Source organism: Schistocerca piceifrons, chromosome 7, assembly GCF_021461385.2.
Source record: "Schistocerca piceifrons isolate TAMUIC-IGC-003096 chromosome 7, iqSchPice1.1, whole genome shotgun sequence".
Lineage (NCBI taxonomy): Eukaryota > Metazoa > Arthropoda > Insecta > Orthoptera > Acrididae > Schistocerca > Schistocerca piceifrons.
Window position 1 is genome coordinate 271,064,295 of NC_060144.1, and position 19,718 is coordinate 271,084,012.

The 19,718-nt window shown below is 36.6% G+C and overlaps 1 protein-coding gene across 1 annotated transcript in view; it reads right to left on the reverse strand.

The window, feature by feature from the left end:
* The window catches only part of LOC124805269 (sorbitol dehydrogenase-like), a 139,174-nt gene that overhangs the window by 10,929 nt on the left and 108,527 nt on the right, over positions 1 to 19,718 (reverse strand). The window contains exons 6-7 of the mRNA XM_047265779.1: positions 5,918 to 6,096; positions 5,636 to 5,757 (exon numbers count right to left, since the gene is read on the reverse strand). Of these exons, the coding sequence (XP_047121735.1) occupies positions 5,636 to 5,757; positions 5,918 to 6,096 (301 nt within the window). The remainder of the gene's footprint in view (positions 1 to 5,635; positions 5,758 to 5,917; positions 6,097 to 19,718) is intronic.

Sequence of the window (19,718 nt, forward strand, 5' to 3'; positions counted from 1 at the left end):
GATAGGACAGAGGTTTCGGATTGGGAGAGAGGTTTGGAGGAAAGGTTAACTGCTGAATTGGGGTGTTGTGGTTCCAGATTGTGTTGACTAGAATTTTGAGATTTTGGGGGGAGTGAAGCTGGAAGTGGGAGATTGAGTAGATGGGAGAGACTGGGTGTGTGTGCAATGAGAGGAGGTTGAGGTTTGTTGGAAAGGTTGTGGAGGGTGAGTGAGTTGCCTTTCCGGAGGTTGGAAACCAAGAGATTGGATAGTTTTTAGAGGTGGAGGGTAGCATGCTGTTCTAATTTGCAGTTGGCCTGTAGGAGGATGCTCTGAACAGCCGGTGTGGATGTGGGAGAGGAGAGATTGAGTACTTTGATTAGGGATAGGAGTTGACGGGTGTGTTCATTGGTTGAATTGATGTGTAGGTGAAGGCTTAGGCAGGTGAGGGCGCTGGATCGTTCAGTTTGGAACTGGTATAGGGACTGATGGAAAGAAGGGTTACAGCCAGAGATGGGAACTTTAAGTGTGAGGTCTTTGGGGGTAATACCAAATGTCAGACAAGCCTGAGTGAATAAAATATGGGAGTGTAATCTGGCTAGGGCAAAGGCATGTTTGCGGAAGGAATGTAAATAAAACTTAATGGGGTCATTGTGGGGATGTTGTGAGCGTGACATGATATTAGAAGGTGGGAAGTGTAACATGAGGCTAAAGTGAAAATAATCCCGGGATTCTAATGACTCCTTACCCTCTCCCTTAAAACCCACATTCTTTTGTCTTTCCCTCTCCTTTCCTCTTTCCTGATGATGCAACTGTGGGTTGCGAAAGCTTGAAATTTGTGTGTGTGCTTGTGTGTTTTTTATTGTGTCTATCTACCATTCTCGTTTGGTAAGTCACAGCATCTTTTTTAATGCATTAGTATTTGTAAAATGACTCTTTCATATAGTGTTCATTAAAAAATGATGATCATTCCACTTGGGACCTATGGAATGGTACGTTAGCTTATTTGTTTTAGTTGTAAATATTTGTCATGTATTGTTGTTTTTCTGACATGTTCTACATCCTGGAGGACCTCCTCACTACGGATCAATTGGAATGTAAGTAAAACTAATCTAATCTAATCTAATCTAATCATATCTGACTGATGATTTATGCAGCTACTTTCAGACAGTATTTTATTATAGATAACTGCATCATCTGCAGAAAGTCTGAAGTTACTATTAATATTGTCTGCAAGGTCATTAATACACAACATGAACAGCAAGGGTCCCATCACACTTCCCTGGGGGCACATCTGAAGCTGCTTCACATCCAATGATGACTCTCCATCCATGCTGCGTTCTCCCTTCCAAAAAGTCCTCAACCCAGTTACATATTTCACCTGGTACCCTGTATTGACATACTTTTGACAGTAAATGTAGGTGTTTTACTGAGTAAAATGCTTTTAAGAAAATAAGAAATACTGCGTACTTGACTGGCTTGTTCCAGAGCTTTCAGTATATTTCATAAGAAAAGTGTGAGTTGGGTTTCACATGATCAATGTTTTTGGAAGCCATGCTGGACATTCTGTTCAAGATACCTCATTATGTTTGAGCTAAGAATGTATTCTAAGATTCTACAAATGGGTAAACAAGCGACTCATACGTGTTTCTTGTTATTTTTTTTTATTTGTGCTGTGTCAGCCAGCCTCCAATACATATTAAATCACTCATATAATACGATTGGCCTGCAATATTTAAATTGGTTGTAAATATATTACTTGGATCGTGATGTGCTCCCATCAACGCTATGAGGTGTAACTCCAAACGTCAGTTGAATATGAAACATGTAATATTCATGCCTCCAGAGAACTTTACTGGCATGCGCTGCATACTTTGAATCAGTTATAATATGAAAGTGATGATATTCTCTTATGAAGTGCTGCTTTATAAACTTTATTTGTGGACCTCAAAGTCAAGTCGTCTGGTTGTAGATAGTTAATGTTACCCTTGCGAAGCTGGGCCAGGTTACTTATCTTTAATAAATGAGACTAATTGTGAGAACTGTCTTCGCCAGTTCAGACATCTAAAGCAGCCACAGTGGAAGGGGCCATTTGTACTGATGTGAACTATGATTTGCAGCTAGCTGCATCCGGAACTTTCAATAACTGCCAGGAAATCTCTTTCACATCTTGGGCAAGACCTCTCAAAGAACATAGTGAGTGACACGACCTTCTTCCACAGTCAACTACTTCCCTCAATGACTTGATTACTTGCATAATGCACTGGGACTCACATCTGGAACCTTGCCATTTGGAGGTAGTGCCTGTGCTATGCATGCTCAACTCATGATCTACTTCCATTATGTAGGAGAGGCATTGGCAGAAATAAAACTGTGAGTGTGGTTGTTGAGTTATTCCTGGATAGTGTAAAATCCATGCCTATATTTTATTCAAAATAATATTCACAACAGCACTCTATGTGGAATTTGACTGAACTTTGATCCTATTCTCGTAATACTAATAAAAATGACTTCATTTTTAATAAAATAATAGATAATTATTGTCAATGGAATAATTTAATATCTTGTAAAAAATTGTATCTCAGACAATACTCATGTAAAAAGATTATGAAAATCTTAATCTTTTGTTATATATGATTTTAGAAAAATCCTTCTTCTTCTTCTTCTTCTTGTTCAAACTATTGTACTCATAAGATCTGATTGATGTCTCATAACACAGAGGCCTGTAAAAAACTGTACTAAGATATTGTTACGTTGCTAACCGATATTTGAAAATATGGTTTATGTGTTACTGAATGAATCTTCTTTGTTTGGAGTTTAATTTCATTGTAATTCTTTTCCAATGTAAATGTTAAGTTTTCTGTCCAGCTACCAAAGAGTGCAGCCATTAGCAATATTGATCTACAGTGCAGTTTATTGGTAAATGGTGAATATTGTGTCTTTTAACATAGAGAAATATTTTCAAATGTTAACGTGTATAGTGAAGGTGGGAAAATATTTAATATATGTTATTTATTATGACTTAAACACAGCCTGAAGCAGAATTGATAAGTGATTGTCTTATGTTAGCCGCCTTCTTAGTTTTAAATTGATTTTCTATGCAGACTTAAATGTTGTAGGTTATAATTGCAATCATACGTGTACTAGTGGCTGAGGACCCACTCCAAGGTAATAAATTCCAGTTAAACTTTGAATACATTGAACGTCTATGAATGTAAAGTGCTTTGTAATGACATAAATGCTTATCTGCTGATGTATGTATTTCGTAACAACTTTTATGAAATAATTTGACAGGAAAATACATTAGTATCATGTAAGTGTGGTATTGTGTGACAAAACTGTTAATTTTATTGAAAGAAAAGTGTTGCCACATCGAGATAACAGTAGCATTAATTTTGATAAATGATCTGCAACTAGCAAAGAGCCTTTTAAATAATGGCACTGAAATTACTAAAAATCATTAATCTTGTTTAGTTCAGATTACTTATCATATATTTAGCTTGTTTGCTGGTTATAAATGATTATTTTTATGAATGAACTTAGTGACATTTACATTGCTTGAAGACAACATTGCTACACGTTCCCAGGTGGAGATTTCTTTAACAAAATAACGTTCATTAGCCAGGAAAAGCAGTGATTAAATAAAACCTCATGTTACATTAATAATAACTAACTAATTTTATTGTAATCTTTCTGAACTTGTACAACACAACACATGCACAATTACACCATATGTCACAATAGTTTGGAAGGTAGAGTTTTGCCCATGGGTTGAGATTGCGGATTATAGTCCTGATTTGGTACCCAGTATGTGAGATAGTTTCACAACGCTGCACACTCCTCTGTAGGGTGAAAGATTCATTCTGGAAACAATCCTGTAGGTGAGCTAATCTGTTTCTTCATAAAATTCAATATACTTTCTTCCCGGAGTTCTAGGCCAGCAAGGTATACAGGAGAGCCTCTGTAATGTTTGAAGTGGAGGTAGGTACTGGCAGAGGTAAATTTGTGAGAATGGATTGTGATTTGAGCCTGGATGCCTCAAGTGATAGGATCATTGTCCATGAAAGGTAAGGCCCCAGGTCTGAGTCCCAATCTGATACACAGTTTTAATTTGCAGGAAAATATCAAAACAGCACCACTACTGCAAAGTGAAAGAGAACATACCCACCCTCAGTTCTCAGCTAGACTTGGCAAGAAAATCAGCCAGTGATCCTATAGAAGAGTCATCTTGTTGTATCTCAGATGTGCTGTCAACATTACCCAGCACCTCATGATTGTTGCTAAGGCATAATGGGATGATTTGTGAATGATACAAAGATTCAGCTTCCATGAAGAGATATGTGACCCTACCACTATCTACTGCTCACTCTTGGTGAGGATGAACAGGTCAGGTCATGTGCATCAGAAGAAATATTGACATTGGGTTTATTTTGCCCCAATGTCCTTGCAGCCCAGGGCAGCTTGCCAACTGTGGTCAATTCAGCTTCTCGTGTTTCAAAACAGCTACCAATTCCCCTTGTGTCCACACTTGATAAACACAGTCCAATTACATTTCCTACTATGCCTAACTATAGAATATCATGTGAAAATCTACTAATCAAAACTGTAAGAGACTGACTAAGAAACAGAATAGACTGATGGCTACTGCTCACTGGTCAGTGACTAGAGCTCTACTGAATACCTTCAGCAGTCACAAATTCTAAACTGAATCAGGTGACAGTGGTATTTATGATAATGTGAAACTATACTTCAAAGGCAGTGGTGCTAAAGGTCATAAGATATGCATGCAGCTTAAAAAGTTAATAACTGCTACTCAACACAGAAAAGTAAACAGTTACATTCCACTTCTACACTGAAGGATGTAAGGAAATGACTGAACTAAATTCTCTATATAACCTATTTACTGCTACTGCTGATGGCTAGTGAATACAGATCAGGAACTAGAGCACCTATGTCTTTTGCTCTGTATATCTTAGTTAGGATTTTCTAAAATTTAACTCTGTCACCCTTTAAGAGATCCCTTTTGTAAGTTAAGAACTCCTGTGTTCCAAAATGTTGTTAGTCATGATCATCTATGATGCTGTCTATTAACAGCAATCACCTGGTAAGTAGGGATTTTCATATCTTTATTTGATGTAGATGCATAATTATCTGTTTAATTCAAAAAATTTTGGTTATTCTAGCTGCATGTGTATATACTTAATTATCCATTTTTTATCTGTTACATATTATGAGCAGAAATGAATGATGTTTTATAGATTGAATTTATCTTTAACTAAATGTATATATTGTATTAATTGCAAAAACTGTACAAGAGGTAGACTGGCTGGTCAGTTTTTATCTTCAGGAAGGTTGGGGATGACAGGTAGATCAGTGAGACAAGACTTCAGGATGAACTTTTGGGACTGAGTGACTTTTCTCATTCCTAGCCCTTCCAATCTATCGCTCTACGTCCCTCGCCCCAAACCCCCACTACTCCCCCTTCCCCCACATTCTTCAAGGTGTGTTTAGCAACTGTGCTGGACTGTCACTTACTGGACGTAAGTACTGCCAGCCATTCTATATCTTAATAAGTTTAAATGCTTATATTAATTACTATAAAAAACAATCAGATGATATTATTTATGTTAGAATCTCCATTTACTAGGATACTTACACATTGCAGAAACGAAAAACACCACGAACATCAACTTCACGGAATATACCTTTCCCAAGTTCAAGGGTCATTTCACGTCCAGCTAAGCCAACAACAACCAGTTTGCCTCCAGAACGAGTTGCCTGTTTATTAGAGCAATCATTATAATGCATGTTTAGTGTTTTATCACACTGATTTATATATCTATTGGAATGAAGTAATATGTAAATGTAGGCATTTATCTGTGATATTAATACATAAATTACTTCTCATGCAAAGTAGTGAAGTGATTGTTGGACATACCTGCAAACATAACTTAACAGTTTCTTCGAGCCCACAGCAATCGATGCTTATGTCAGGTGCTTCATTTAGCATGGAATGTATCTTTTCAACCTGTTGTTCCACAATATCATTCTGTGAGACTTGAAGAGTGAAATCAGCTCCAAATGTTTTAGCTACTTGGAGACGATGAGCAATAATATCTGTAATTTTCATAAGACAATTCAGCTAGCTTAATTTAAGAATGGACTTCTATTGACTGATATGTGTACACACAATCTATGGCATATTCGAGTCACTGTCCCATACAAATGAAACTAGAAACTATGTCTGCAGTATGCTAAATGTAATCAACACCTCTGAATTTGCAAGCAGTGTATAAAGATCAAGACAGTCTTTTATAATGCTTTGTCTTTTTATAGTATGCATCTACATTTTCAAATTAATCCACTCTTTTCCTTTGATACTGTACACAAATTTTCAGTTAGTCAATATGTATTTCTATTGTATCAATAGCACTTTTCATTTTGGGTTTATTTTCTTATCTTTTGCTCTGTTTTATTTCACTTTCTGTTTTACTTATTTACTACAGTGGCTGAAAGAGTTTTTTGATGATATAAACAAATCAGAGCAAAATTTTAAAAAAATTGATGAACAGTTTTATTAGTGCTCCATTCAGTTGTACTAATTTTATACCATGCGTCCACAAAGTCTCTCTGTAATTGTGCGCCTAGTGTCTCTCACCTTGTGGAGCACATAAGGTTGCCAGAACATTCAAGTATTGCCTGCATGTGTTCCATGGATCTGCAGTGGTAGGGTGGCAGTAGTTCTGTTGCATGTGCATTGCAGCTGTTAGTTGTGTTGTCCAGTTCTTGTGTGAGCTGAATGCAGTGAGAATGCTTACTCTTGCAGAGAGAGTGTTTTTAGTGGAAGAGGTTTTCCGTGCAGAAGGAAACTTTACAGAGGCAGGAGGAAACTTTACAGAGCATATGAGGTGTCCACATTGTGACCCTCTATGTGATTTAAATAGCAAATTGCAGACAACAGGTTCAGTTCATGATTCACCATGAACTGATAGGCCCATAATTTTAGTGGAATGGAAGCTTGATGACATTTCAGACTTCATGATGTGGAGGCCAATAAAATCAATGAGGAGATTATTGCAAGAGGCTAATGTCTCCCTACAACAGCACTTAAGGTCACAACCAAAAAGGTGGAGATGTATCCGTATAAAAATTACTGCTGAGTAACAATTACATTGTATAGACCATGCAAAATGAAAAGGTACTGTAATTGGTTTCAGTAATTTGTTGACTGACATGGAGATAGTGTTTTACATCAAATCTTTTTCAGTGATGGGGTTGGTTTCACGTACCTGGGTACATTAATTCCCAAAAGTCAAAAAATTTGGTCATCAGAAAATCGACATGCCTTAAGAGAAATGCCATTGCACACAGACAAAATCAGGTGTGGATTGCCATAATGTGAGTGTGGATCATGACATGGATCTTTTTGGGTACTACCATCACTTCTGATGTCTATTGTTCCCAAATAATTTATCCATTTATTGCTGTGCTGAATAAAAATGAGATCAATCATTCATTTTTCCAACAAGACAATCCTACTTCTCATACGGCAAACCAGTCCCTATGACTTTTAAATGAAATCTTTGGAGACAGAATAATTATGAAAGGTTTCTAGCCCCATGCTCAATGAGTCTCTCTGCCCGGCCACTTCCTTTGGGATGTGGCTAAAACATTTGTGGACCAAAATAACCAAAAAAACAGTAGGTGAACTGAAGACAGTGATAATTGATTATCTGCTTCCAATTACATGTGAAACATTGTAAAGGTGTTCACAAGCAAATGTAAACATGTTGAACTATGCCTTTGAGAAGGAGGAAAACATTTTCAGCCCTTAATGTCATATTGATAAGTATGGTGCATTTAATTGTAATTAATTTCTTCGTTTTAATGGTAATAATGTTGTAGCCCATCTACCAGCAAAAATGCAGCCACTAGCAGTCAATCCTGGCCCCTAGCTTATACAGCAACATGAATGTGTAGCCTACCTTATGTGCCCTGCAAGGCGAGACATACGGAGCTCATTGCTGCAGAGAGACTTTGCAGATGCACTGTGCTGTGACCCATTTGAAATGCTGAAGCTGAGTTCATTTTTTTTCTGTTTTCAAAGGCTCTTAGGCAGTGGAAAGTTCACCATTCAAACCTACCTTATTGTTTTAATGAAAGTGCTTTTTACTAAAAATGCATTTACCCAAAAAATCTTTAAATCGTTGTTTTCAAGAAAAGGGCTGTTACGGTAGTCCGCAGCATCCTGTATATGTGGACTTGTGTGTTTGTTTGCTACTGTCTAATTATCACTTGATTTATTTATTTCATGTCGTTAATGTGGTGGTTATTCACAAATAACCTGTTTGATGATGCCATGTAAAGAAAAAAGAGAGACAGAGAGAAAGAATACTGTGAGAGCAGTGATTTCCAATGTATTTTTTACTTGATCAAATACTTTATATGTATGTGTGCATCTTAAGTGTGTATAGTTTATATCTCTATGTTTAACAATACTTTGTAAGCTTCTTGTGAATAATAACAGTAATATAAAATTTATTATAATTTTTAAGTATGCCATACTTGGTTGGGTAGACTTCAAGATGCTTTAGCGAGAAAACTATATTTGATCTTACACTTGTTGGTATTTTTCTAACTTTGTTTCTGATTGATTGATATGTTTATTTATCCGTATAACAATACAAATTGTATGGATGTCATCAATTGTGTCTTATGAACTAAAACATACATGGGTTCTTACAATGTTTACCAGTCAATTCTTACAGTTTTTACAGGTCAGTTCCTATAATATTTATAATTATGCCATATGCTGTCACTTTGTATAGGCCTATGTGGTATTTGTGTCTATTAAATAGCTATATACAGTTATTCTAAATACTCATTTACCTTGTAACAACTTTTGCTTAATAAATTTGTTTTTAGCTTTTGGCTGAAGATCTGAAGTTCATTTACATCTTTTATTTCCTGTGGCAGTCTGTTGTGCAGTTTTAGGCCATTATATAGCATACTGTTCTGTGTTTTGGACTTGTTTTACCTGTTTAAGTAGTGGCTGGATGTACTTTGATGGTCATGTATTGAGATGTTTGTAGTATACAGATGAATATTTTTCCTTACACACATTACAGTCTGGAAAATGTATTCACATTGGATAAAACAGTACATTGGGCCCTATTGCTGCTATTTGTTATTACCCGTACAGCTCTCTTCTGTACCGTGATGGCAGACTGAATATTCCCATCACTTGTTCCCCAGAACATGATTCCATAACTGAGAATTGAGTGTATTTATCCAAAATATGTCATTTTGAGGCACGAAATATTGCATACTGGTGCAAGTATTCATAGAGTCTAACATGCTGTGGATAAATCATAAATATTTACTTGAAAAACTGAGATATTAAAATAGCAATGACATCCCACCTGGAAACTAAGAAATTTGGCACCCCACAAGGTTCAGCAAAATGTTTGGTTTACATTAATGAAGGAAAATTAGGATTTAACATTCTGTCAACAATTAGATCATTAAGGGTAGACGTATGGCAAAATTTAAAAAAAAAACTGGATTTTTTTTATTGCGTAATTTAGTAGATTGGTTTTTTAAGGCTAGCATCGCAATGTTTCATAATCAAATTCTGGCTAGAAATATGTGTTAAAAAAGGTTGTTTGGGCACCTGCACCTGCCGCACTTCCTCTTTCTGTGCTGTGACCAACACTTTCTCTACGCTAGAAATTTTTTGTGCATTAATTTTTTGTTCACACAATCAAAACGAACTGCAGATGATTCTAGAAAGTTGTGAGCAAGTTCACCTTTGCTTGTTCCTTTGTTTATGACATGGTTTTTTTTTAATACTACATGCTACTTATTTCAGCTTTTAGTTTTGCATATATCAACCTGTTTTTCTTGAAATGGGCCATAACAGTGAATGCATATGCAAAAAAGTGAGGAAAGGTAGAATTTCATGTGTAAAAGGTACAGGAAATTTAAATAACACTGTTAAAGATTCTGCTCCTAGTTGTGACAAACAATTTTTGACAAAGTCACTGAGTTCGTTGAAGAAGAAAATTAGTGAAGGAATTGTTGATGCTGTATATGGTGCCAAAAATGACTTTTTTCAGTGTATTTAGGTTAACTGACTTAGAAAGAAATACTTGCCCTTATGATTAATGTGCATGTGGTAATTGTGGGTGAAACGGCCTCAGAGTGTATGATGACATTGACAGAACTGGTATTGTAGGGAACATATTTTGTGTAAAGTTTGTCAATATGATGTTCAGTTCAAGACTTCTGCTCTCAATGGGAAGATGTATGAGGTGAATGTAAGATTTATTAAGCCATGAGATGCTTAGGTGTTGGGAGAGAAGGCACAAATTTGTTTTGTGGCTTAATCAACATGCCTGTACCAGTGACTAGATTTGGTTATTACAACAGACCACTCTTCAGTGTTCTTGAAGATGAGTGCAAGGAGCACATGATAGCAGCTGTTGAGGAAGCTGTAGATATAAACAATGAAGGGGAAGGAGGACACTGTATAGTGAAGACAGATCTGTATGTCTCTTGTGATGGAACCTGGATGAAGAGGGGCCATATATGGTGTATCATCTGTCATTAGTGTGGATACAGGAAAAATCTTAGACTCCCAAGTAATGAGCTAATATTGCTCTCAGTGTGACACAAGAAAGAACAATGATGGATGGCAGTGAAGAAGAGAAGTGGCAGCAAGAACGCAAGAAAGTATACAGCAAGAACTACCAGTGGTCAAGTGGTCAGATGGAAGCAACTGGAATGAAACTAATATTCCAAAGGTCTGTTGAACAATATGGTGTTAGGTATGTAAAGTATCTAGGTGATGGAGATTTCAGTGCCTTTAAGACCATTTTAGAGAGCAATCCTTATGGCTCATAAACAAAAATTGAAAAACTGGAACATGGGGGGCATGTTCAAAAGCGAATGAGTGGTAGACTTCTCAGAGTGAAGAAAGGAATGAAAGGCAAGAAATTAGAAGATGAGAACCCACTGGGAGGCAATAACAGACTGACAAACAAGGAAATTCATACTTAATAAATATATTATGCAAAAGCTATCAGGGGTATCTTACTTAGTGTGAAGACAACACAGCAAGTCATGTGGGCAATATTCTTTCACAAACTTTCCACAGATGATAATTCTCAACATTTCCTCTGTGTCATATTGTGGTGTAAATATTTTCAGGCAGAGGCCAGTGGAAAGATATACACCCACAAACATGGTTTACCACTTGCTGTTCTAGTTCTTATAAAACCAAGTTGTTATAAAACCAACTTTCAGGTACCTAGCCAATCCTGAACTGATGAAAAAATGTGTACATGGGAGAACATTGAATACAAATGGGAGCTACAATCACCTTATTTTGATGTTTTGTCCAAAAACAGCATTTGTGTCCTCAATTGTTGTGAAGATAGCTGCATCTGATGCCTGTCTAGTATTCTATAGTGGAAATGTAGGTAGGATTAAGTGCCTGCAGAGACTAAGCTTCCACCCAGGTGCATTCACACTGAAGATACTCAGAAGCATCAATGGAGCATGACTGTGCAAAGCCCAGGCAGCAGAAGAAAAAATGCAAAAGTTGGCTAGGCAAAGGAGGCAGGGCAAGATATTACTACAGGAAGATGAGAAAGAGAATAAAGATTATGGGTACAGACAGCATTAGTGACTACAGGTATAGTAATGCTGTCAAAAATTGAAATAAAAACTTTAAATGCGAATGGACATAAACTGACTGTTTGAGCTATAATGCACCTTTTCTCAGGAACTATGAAAGCTAACATGCTGAAATTTGGCATAGTTCTTAAGAATTACTCAGTGAATAATCCTGTGCAGTACTTTTCTGTTATTGTTTCTCTGAGAAAAGTAGGGCAGTCCCAGGCAGCACAAAACTGAAAAATTAATTTCAGAGCAGTGCAACCTTAAACAAAAATCTATTCCACACATTTTGTTAGCCTCTTATGTTGATGTAAACTGTGAAATTCCAGTTTGATTGCTTGAGTAGTTTACAAGGAAAGGTACATTATAGAATCAATGGTAATTAAAAATTCAAATCCTTATAAATTGTATGTTGATGTGCATTTGTAAACAAAAATTGCATGGAGTAGCAAGCATTATGGAGTACATAATAGTCTCAAGTCTTATTATTGAGACCGATGACCTCGCTGTCTGGTCTCCTCCCCCAAAACAACCCAACCCAACCCTTTTACTATATTCGCTGTAGTAGTTTTGGAGATATATATGTTTGAGTACAAGAATGCATTTTCCCTACATCTGTCCTTAAAAAAAAAAAAAAAAATCGCCACACAATTGGCTTTGGAGAAGTGTAGAGAAGGAAATTGGTCATGTCATTTTCCAAGAAAACATTCCCATTCATCTTAAGAAATTCTGAGAAACATTGAAAAACTGGTTTGGAATTTCATCTACTGTCCTCCCTTATGCAAGTACAGTGCACTAGTCAAGGTGTCACCTTGCTTGGTACTTACAACAAAGACATACCTAAATTATTATTTAAAAAAAAAAAAAAACTCTCTAGTCTTTGATGATGATACAAGTGTACCAATGAAGAAAGCAGACACAGTTACATCAGTAGCTGAGCAAATTTGTAATTAGATCACACCATCCCTGTAACCTGACATTAAATGATTTCCTGCAATTCCAGTGTAATAAAAATGAGTTTGCAGCTTCCTGAAGTAGATGTTGTTTATTGCTTTTTACATGAAATCTCTTTGTTTAACATCTTTAGGTCCAGATTGACAACAAATTAAAACAAAATCAAACCCCAGATAATACAAATAAAAAAGTCTGTTCAGTGTGCTTTCCATTTCATGATCTCCTTCTTAAATATGGTCCAGTTTGATACAAAGCTGACTTAATGACATTTAGTTGTTTGTGTGGCATACAGGAAGAAATTTTTAGTAGTTTGAAATTGCGTAACATGAATATTTATGAGATTAAGACAAACTATTCTCTTTGAACCAGTTGCAGATAGATCAGTTATCACCTTGGCTGTGTCTGGTACAATTAAATTTGGGCCCTTGATCTGTATGATTGTGTCATCAGTAAATATTAAAGTGTTAAATGTACTATTAACATCACTAGAAAGGAATTTAGGTAGTTTGGGAAACTACTCAGTGGTCCCATTAACAAAACTTGTGGATTCTACATTTCAAGCTCTCCCATCCCAAACTTAGAAGTGGAAATTAAGTGAGGCCCAAATGTCTAGTTGACACATTATGATTTTTATTTTTTCCCGAGACTCTGTGACCTTTGCACTTCTATTGTGATGGCTACAGAAAATACAAACAGGATGATTTTTGTTGTTTAGCTGTGTCAAGATAATGTAATCTCTGTAGATGATTCCTTACAAAAATCAATTCTGTGAATATCATACTTACCCTGTCATTTCCTTGTGTTGATACTAGTTAATTCTTTCTCTTTATAAGGTTTCTTATCTTTCAATAAAACACAATAAGTTAGTTTGGGCTCTGAGTGAAAAGTTTGTCCATTTGCAGCATTGATTTGGTAGTAATTGTTACAACTATATTTACTGTGCTAGTTTAATATAACTGGATAAATAAAAAGTCTGATTGTCAAGTGCTGGCAGGAGAACACACACATAAAAAAATTTCTGTGTACACAGGCTTTCAATGCCAGTGGCTCCTTCTGGCAAAAGGGTTGAAGGGGAAGGAAGAGGGGTGAAGGAGAAGGGCTGGAGAGGTTTAGGAAAAGGGGTAGATTTAGGAAAAGTCACCCAGAACTCCTAGTCAGGGGAGACATACTAGACGGGATGAGAAGGAAAGACTGATTGTTGGGGGCTACACCAGAGAAGGTTTGAAAACATGGTAGCTTAAAGGTGGAAGACAGGCTAATGTGCAAGACAGAGATTGCTGATAAAACAATGTGCACAACTTAATAAGAATGAAAAGCTAAGTGCACTGTATATAATAGAGGTGAGAGGGGGACAGGGAAAAATAGACAGGTCAGATTAGATTAGATTAGATTAATACTAGTTCCATGGATCATGAATACGATATTTCGTAATGATGTGGAACGAGTCGAATTTTCCAATACGTGACATAATTAGGTTAATTTAACAACATACTTAAGTTAATATAACAACTTTATTTTTTGTGTTTTTTGTTTTTCTTTATTTTTTTATTTTTTTTATATTTTTGGTTTTTTTTCTTTTTTTTCTTAATTTATATCTAAAAATTCCTCTATGGAGTAGAAGTAGTTGTCATTCAGAAATTCTTTTAATTTCTTCTTAAATACTTGTTGGTTATCTGTCAGACTTTTGATACTATTTGGTAAGTGACCAAAGACTTTAGTGCCAGTATAATTCACCCCTTTCTGTGCCAAAGTTAGATTTAATCTTGAATAGTGAAGATCGTCCTTTCTCCTAGTATTGTAGTTACGCACACTGCTATTACTTTTGAATTGGGTTTGGTTGTTAATAACAAATTTCATAAGAGAGTATATATACTGAGAAGCTACTGTGAATATCCCTAGATCCTTAAATAAATGTCTGCAGGATGATCTTGGGTGGACTCCAGCTATTATTCTGATTAAACGCTTTTGTGCAATAAATACTTTATTCCTCAGTGATGAATTACCCCAAAATATGATGCCATATGAAAGCAATGAGTGAAAATAGGCGTAGTAAGCTAATTGACTAAGATGTTTATCACCAAAATTTGCAATGACCCTTATGGCATAAGTAGCTGAACTCAAACATTTCAGCAGATCATCAATGTGTTTCTTCCAATTTAATCTCTCATCAATGGACATACCTAAAAATTTGGAATATTCTACCTTAGCTATATGCTTCTGATTAAGGTCTATATTTATTAATGGCGTCATACCATTCACGGTACGGAACTGTATGTACTGTGTCTTATCAAAATTCAGTGAGAGTCCGTTTACAAGGAACCACTTAGTAATTTTCTGAAAGACAGTATTGACAATTTCCTCAGTTAATTCTTGTTTCTCAGGTGTGATTACTATACTTGTATCATCAGCGAAGAGAACTAACTTTGCCTCTTCATGAATATAGAATGGCAAGTCATCAATATATAATAAGAACAACAAAGGACCCAAGACTGACCCTTGTGGAACCCCATTCTTGATAGTTCCCCAGTTTGAGGAATGTGCTGATCTTTGCATGTTACGAGAACTACTTATTTCAACTTTCTGCACTCTTCCAGTTAGGTACGAATTAAACCATTTGTGCACTGTCCCACTCATGCCACAATACTTGAGCTTGTCTAGCAGAATTTCATGATTTACACAATCAAAAGCCTTTGAGAGATCACAAAAAATCCCAATGGGTGGTGTTCGGTTATTCAGATCATTCAAAATTTGACTGGTGAAAGCATATATGGCATTTTCTGTTGAAAAACCTTTCTGGAAACCTAACTGACATTTTGTTAGTACTTCATTTTTACAGATATGTGAAGCTACTCTTGAATACATTACTTTCTCAAAAATTTAGGATAAAGCTGTTAGAAGGGAGATTGGACGGTAATTGTTGACATCAGATCTATCCCCCTTTTTATGCAAAGGTATAACAATAGCATATTTCAGTCTATCAGGGAAAATGCCCTGTTCCAGAGAGCTATTACACAGGTGGCTGAGAATCTTACTTATCTGTTGAGAACAAGCTTTTAGTATTTTGCTGGAAATGCCATCAATTCCATGTGAGTTTTTGCTTTTAAGCAAGTTTATTATTTTCCTAATTTCAGAGGGAGAAGTGGGTGAGATTTCAATTGTATAAAATTGCATAGGTATGGCCTCTTCCATTAACAGCCTAGCATCTTCTAATGAACATCTGGATCCTACTATATCCACAACATTTAGAAAATGATTATTAAAAATATTTTCAACTTCTGACTTTTTGTTCGTTAAGTTTTCATTCAATTTGATGGTAATACTGTCTTCCTCTGCTCTTGGTTGACCTGTTTCTCTTTTAATAATATTCCAAATTGTTTTAATTTTATTATCAGAGTTGCTGATTTCAGACATGATACACATACTCCTGGATTTTTTAATAACTTTTCTTAATATAACACAGTAGTTTTTATAATTTTTGATAGTTTCTGGGTCACTACTCTTTCTTGCTGTCAGATACATTTCCCTTTTCCGGTTACAAGATATTTTTATACCCTTAGTAAGCCATGGTTTGTTACAAGGTTTCTTACGAGTATATTTAACTATTTTCTTGGGGAAGCAGTTTTCAAATGCATTTACAAAAATGTCATGAAATAAATTATATTTTAAATTGGCATCAGGTTCACGGTACACCTCATCCCAGTCTAACTGCTGTAGGCTTTCCCTGAAATTTGCAATTGTTAAATCGTTGACTGAACGTACTACTTTGGAGGACTGTTTAGTATTGCTGAATGGAGCTATGTCATATATTGTGACTAGCTGTACACCATGATCAGAAAGACCATTCTCAACAGGCTGAGCATTTATCTGGTTAAACTTATCTTGGTATATAAAGAAGTTATCTACCAGTGAGCTGCTATCCTTTACCACCCGAGTAGGAAAATCAATAACGGGTGTCAAATTGAAAGAACCGAGTAAAACTTCAAGGTCATTTTTCCTATTACCCTCTTTCAGAGAATCTACATTGAAGTCCCCACAAATAATAATTTGCTTCCCCCTGTCTGACAGATAGCACAACATGGAGTCCAAATTTTTCAGAAATAGATGAAAATTTCCTGATGGGGACCTATATACAGTTACAATTATAAATGTGCCTTTATTTAATTTAAGCTCACAGGCACATGCTTCTATATGTTTCTCTACACAAAACTTTTTTGTTTCTATACTTTTTGCACAATGATAACTTTTGACATATATGGCAACTCCTCCTTTCTCCATATTTTCTCTCATTACATGTGCAGAGAGCTTATAACCACTTACATTTACCTTATCCATATCAGTAACAATGTGATGCTCAGACAGGCATAGTATATCTATTTCATTCTCAGCTTCTAAATCTTCTAAACAAACCAGAAGCTCATCTACTTTATTCTTTAAGCTCCCAATATTTTGATGAAATATACTTACATTATTTTTAATTATACTTTTATGAGAACCTTTCCTTATTCTAACATTTGCAGTACTCTCCTGTCTGAGTTTCTCATTGTGCTTAGGCCTAGTTCCTATACCAGTGGTCACATGGTGTTCAGAGAGGCAGATTATGTCAACTGGGTTGGGTGACTTTAATTCATCAATGCAATTACCTGGGACTGAGATACAACTTGGTGGAGATAAAATTTCTGGTGATTGGTGAAAATTTATAATTGATAGCTGTGATTGGTGATCCAATGTGCTAGAATTGTGCTGTTTAATTTCTTTCCTAAACTGAATATTTGTTTCAATCCTGACCTCTCGTAGAACTTGACATCTTTCTGTCTTACCTATCCTAAAAAAGGTGCTGCTCCAACACCTGTAACCACTGGTATTTTACCATTCATGGCAGTGCCTCCCCCCCTTAAATTTCCTGCTATTACCCCAGCCAGTTTCCCCTTCCCTTTCCTGTTGAGATGTAGGCCGTGCCTGGTATAGTCCCACCTATTGAGATAATCAACAGGAACCACACCAATATGAGCCCCCGCACCCAACCCAAGCAGCCGTTGCAACTCCAAATTAACTCTCCCAACAGAAGAGTTCAAATGAGGCCGGTCATGGCGTCTCAGGACAGATACAAATTCAACATTGGTGTGTCTCGATGCCGACGCAATCTTTACCAGGTCACACTCTATACTGTACCCAGGATCTCTGTCGATGCTGTTCCCTGGCCCTCCCACAATAACCATGGTGTCTTCCCTGATAAATCCTTTACAGAGTGAACCTAAATCCTCTGTCACCTGATCCAGACTAGCACTTGGTTTGAAAAAATTTGTGACCTGGTATTCTGGTCCTAATTCCTCCTGCAGAAGTTGGCCTACACCTCTGGCATGAGAACTGACTAACAACAAAACTTTCTTCCTTTTCGATGACTTTCCTACATTCTTTTTCAATTTCCTATTGAAAGTTTGTTGTGTCCTGTCTACACCTACCTCTGCTTGAGGCTCATCAGTTTCTAACTGAAGCAACATGTCAAACTTATTTTTGACATTCACCACAAAACTGTCAGACTTAGTTCTAGGCCTGTTCCTTCTGCTACCTGTTGCCACTTCCCACCTCTGTTTGCCCTTCTCCCTCCTTAACCTGTCCAGATCTTCCCTAGCCTGATCTAGCTCAGCCTGAAGGGCAGCAATTTTCCCCTCCTGTTCCACTATCTTCCTATCTCTGCTGCAAATCCTACATAACCACTGATGAGCCTGATCCACTTTCCCAACACCCACGCCACTGCAGTCCCCCCAGTGAAAAAAACTACTGCATCCATCACACCAAACCCCAGAACTAACAATTCTACGGCATGTCAGGCACTTCTCACTCATGGCAAAAGTAATACTTTAGCTAGAATAAATCAATTAAATTACCGAAAATCAAAAATGACGTTACAAGAATTAAGCCTATTCACAAATGTATATAAGCAAGTTTCTGGTTTAAAATTCCGCTGTTTTTCTGAGATCTGTATTAAAACAACGAAGGTATACGCTATTTATTATATATTTCACTCGATGGAATGAAAAAAAGGACAATTAAACGAGATACTTTAACTTTGATTCTCCAAAAACGTTACGAGAATTAGGCCTATAAACAAATGTATATAGGCAAGTTTCTGATATAAAGTTACGCTGTTTTTCTGAAATCTGTATTAAAACAATGAAGTTATACGCTATTTACGGTAGTTTACTTATTTGTTACCGAGAAACTAGTTAAATTACCGTGAAACAAGAAACAAACACGTTTACAAAATTTAAGCCTAAGCGCGACTTCGCGAAGTTACGATCTTTTCGTGTTTTCTGAAAAAATACGCAAAGAAAAGTCAAACCTTTAACGGCAAGACTAAACGATACACTAATGCACGTATTTAATTTGTTGTCGGCGTTAAACTAAATTATATTCCTGTCTAAATCACTTAACTTTCTGGAAATGGTTTCTGGCGTCACTTACTCGGCGGCCATCTTGGAACATAAATAAATGTCAGAAAATGAAAGACGTAGAAAATGAAAACTGAGTGAAGAAAGGAGTAGTTACTGTGCAGAAAAGCTGAGGAAGAAGAAATTAATGTAAATTAAGGCCAGATGATGGCTAGAACCAAGGAAATGTAGTGCTAATTCCCACCTGCAGAATTATGAGAAACTGGTGTCCTGAGGAAGGATCCATATGGCACATGTGGTGAAATGGACACTGAGGTCATGACTGTCATGTTGTAGAGCATGCTCTGCAACAGGATATTGTGTTTTGCTGGTACATACCCTATGCCTCTGCCCATTCATCCCAATAACTTGGTGGTAGTCATGCCGATGTAAAGGGCTGAACGTTGTTTACTTAACAGCTGGTATATGATGAGTCGTTTCACAGGCAGCTCACCCTTGGACAGTATATGTTTTGTCAGTTTCAGGGCTAGTATATATGGTGATAGGAGGGTGCATAGGGCAAGTCTTGCAGCAGGTATGCTCACAGGTATAGGAACCACAGGGTAGGGAGATGGATGCTGAAGAAGAATTGGGTCGGACAAGGATATTGTGTAGATTGGGAGGTCGATGAAAATCTATTCTAGGTGTGGTAAGCAAAATATCAGACAGAATGGG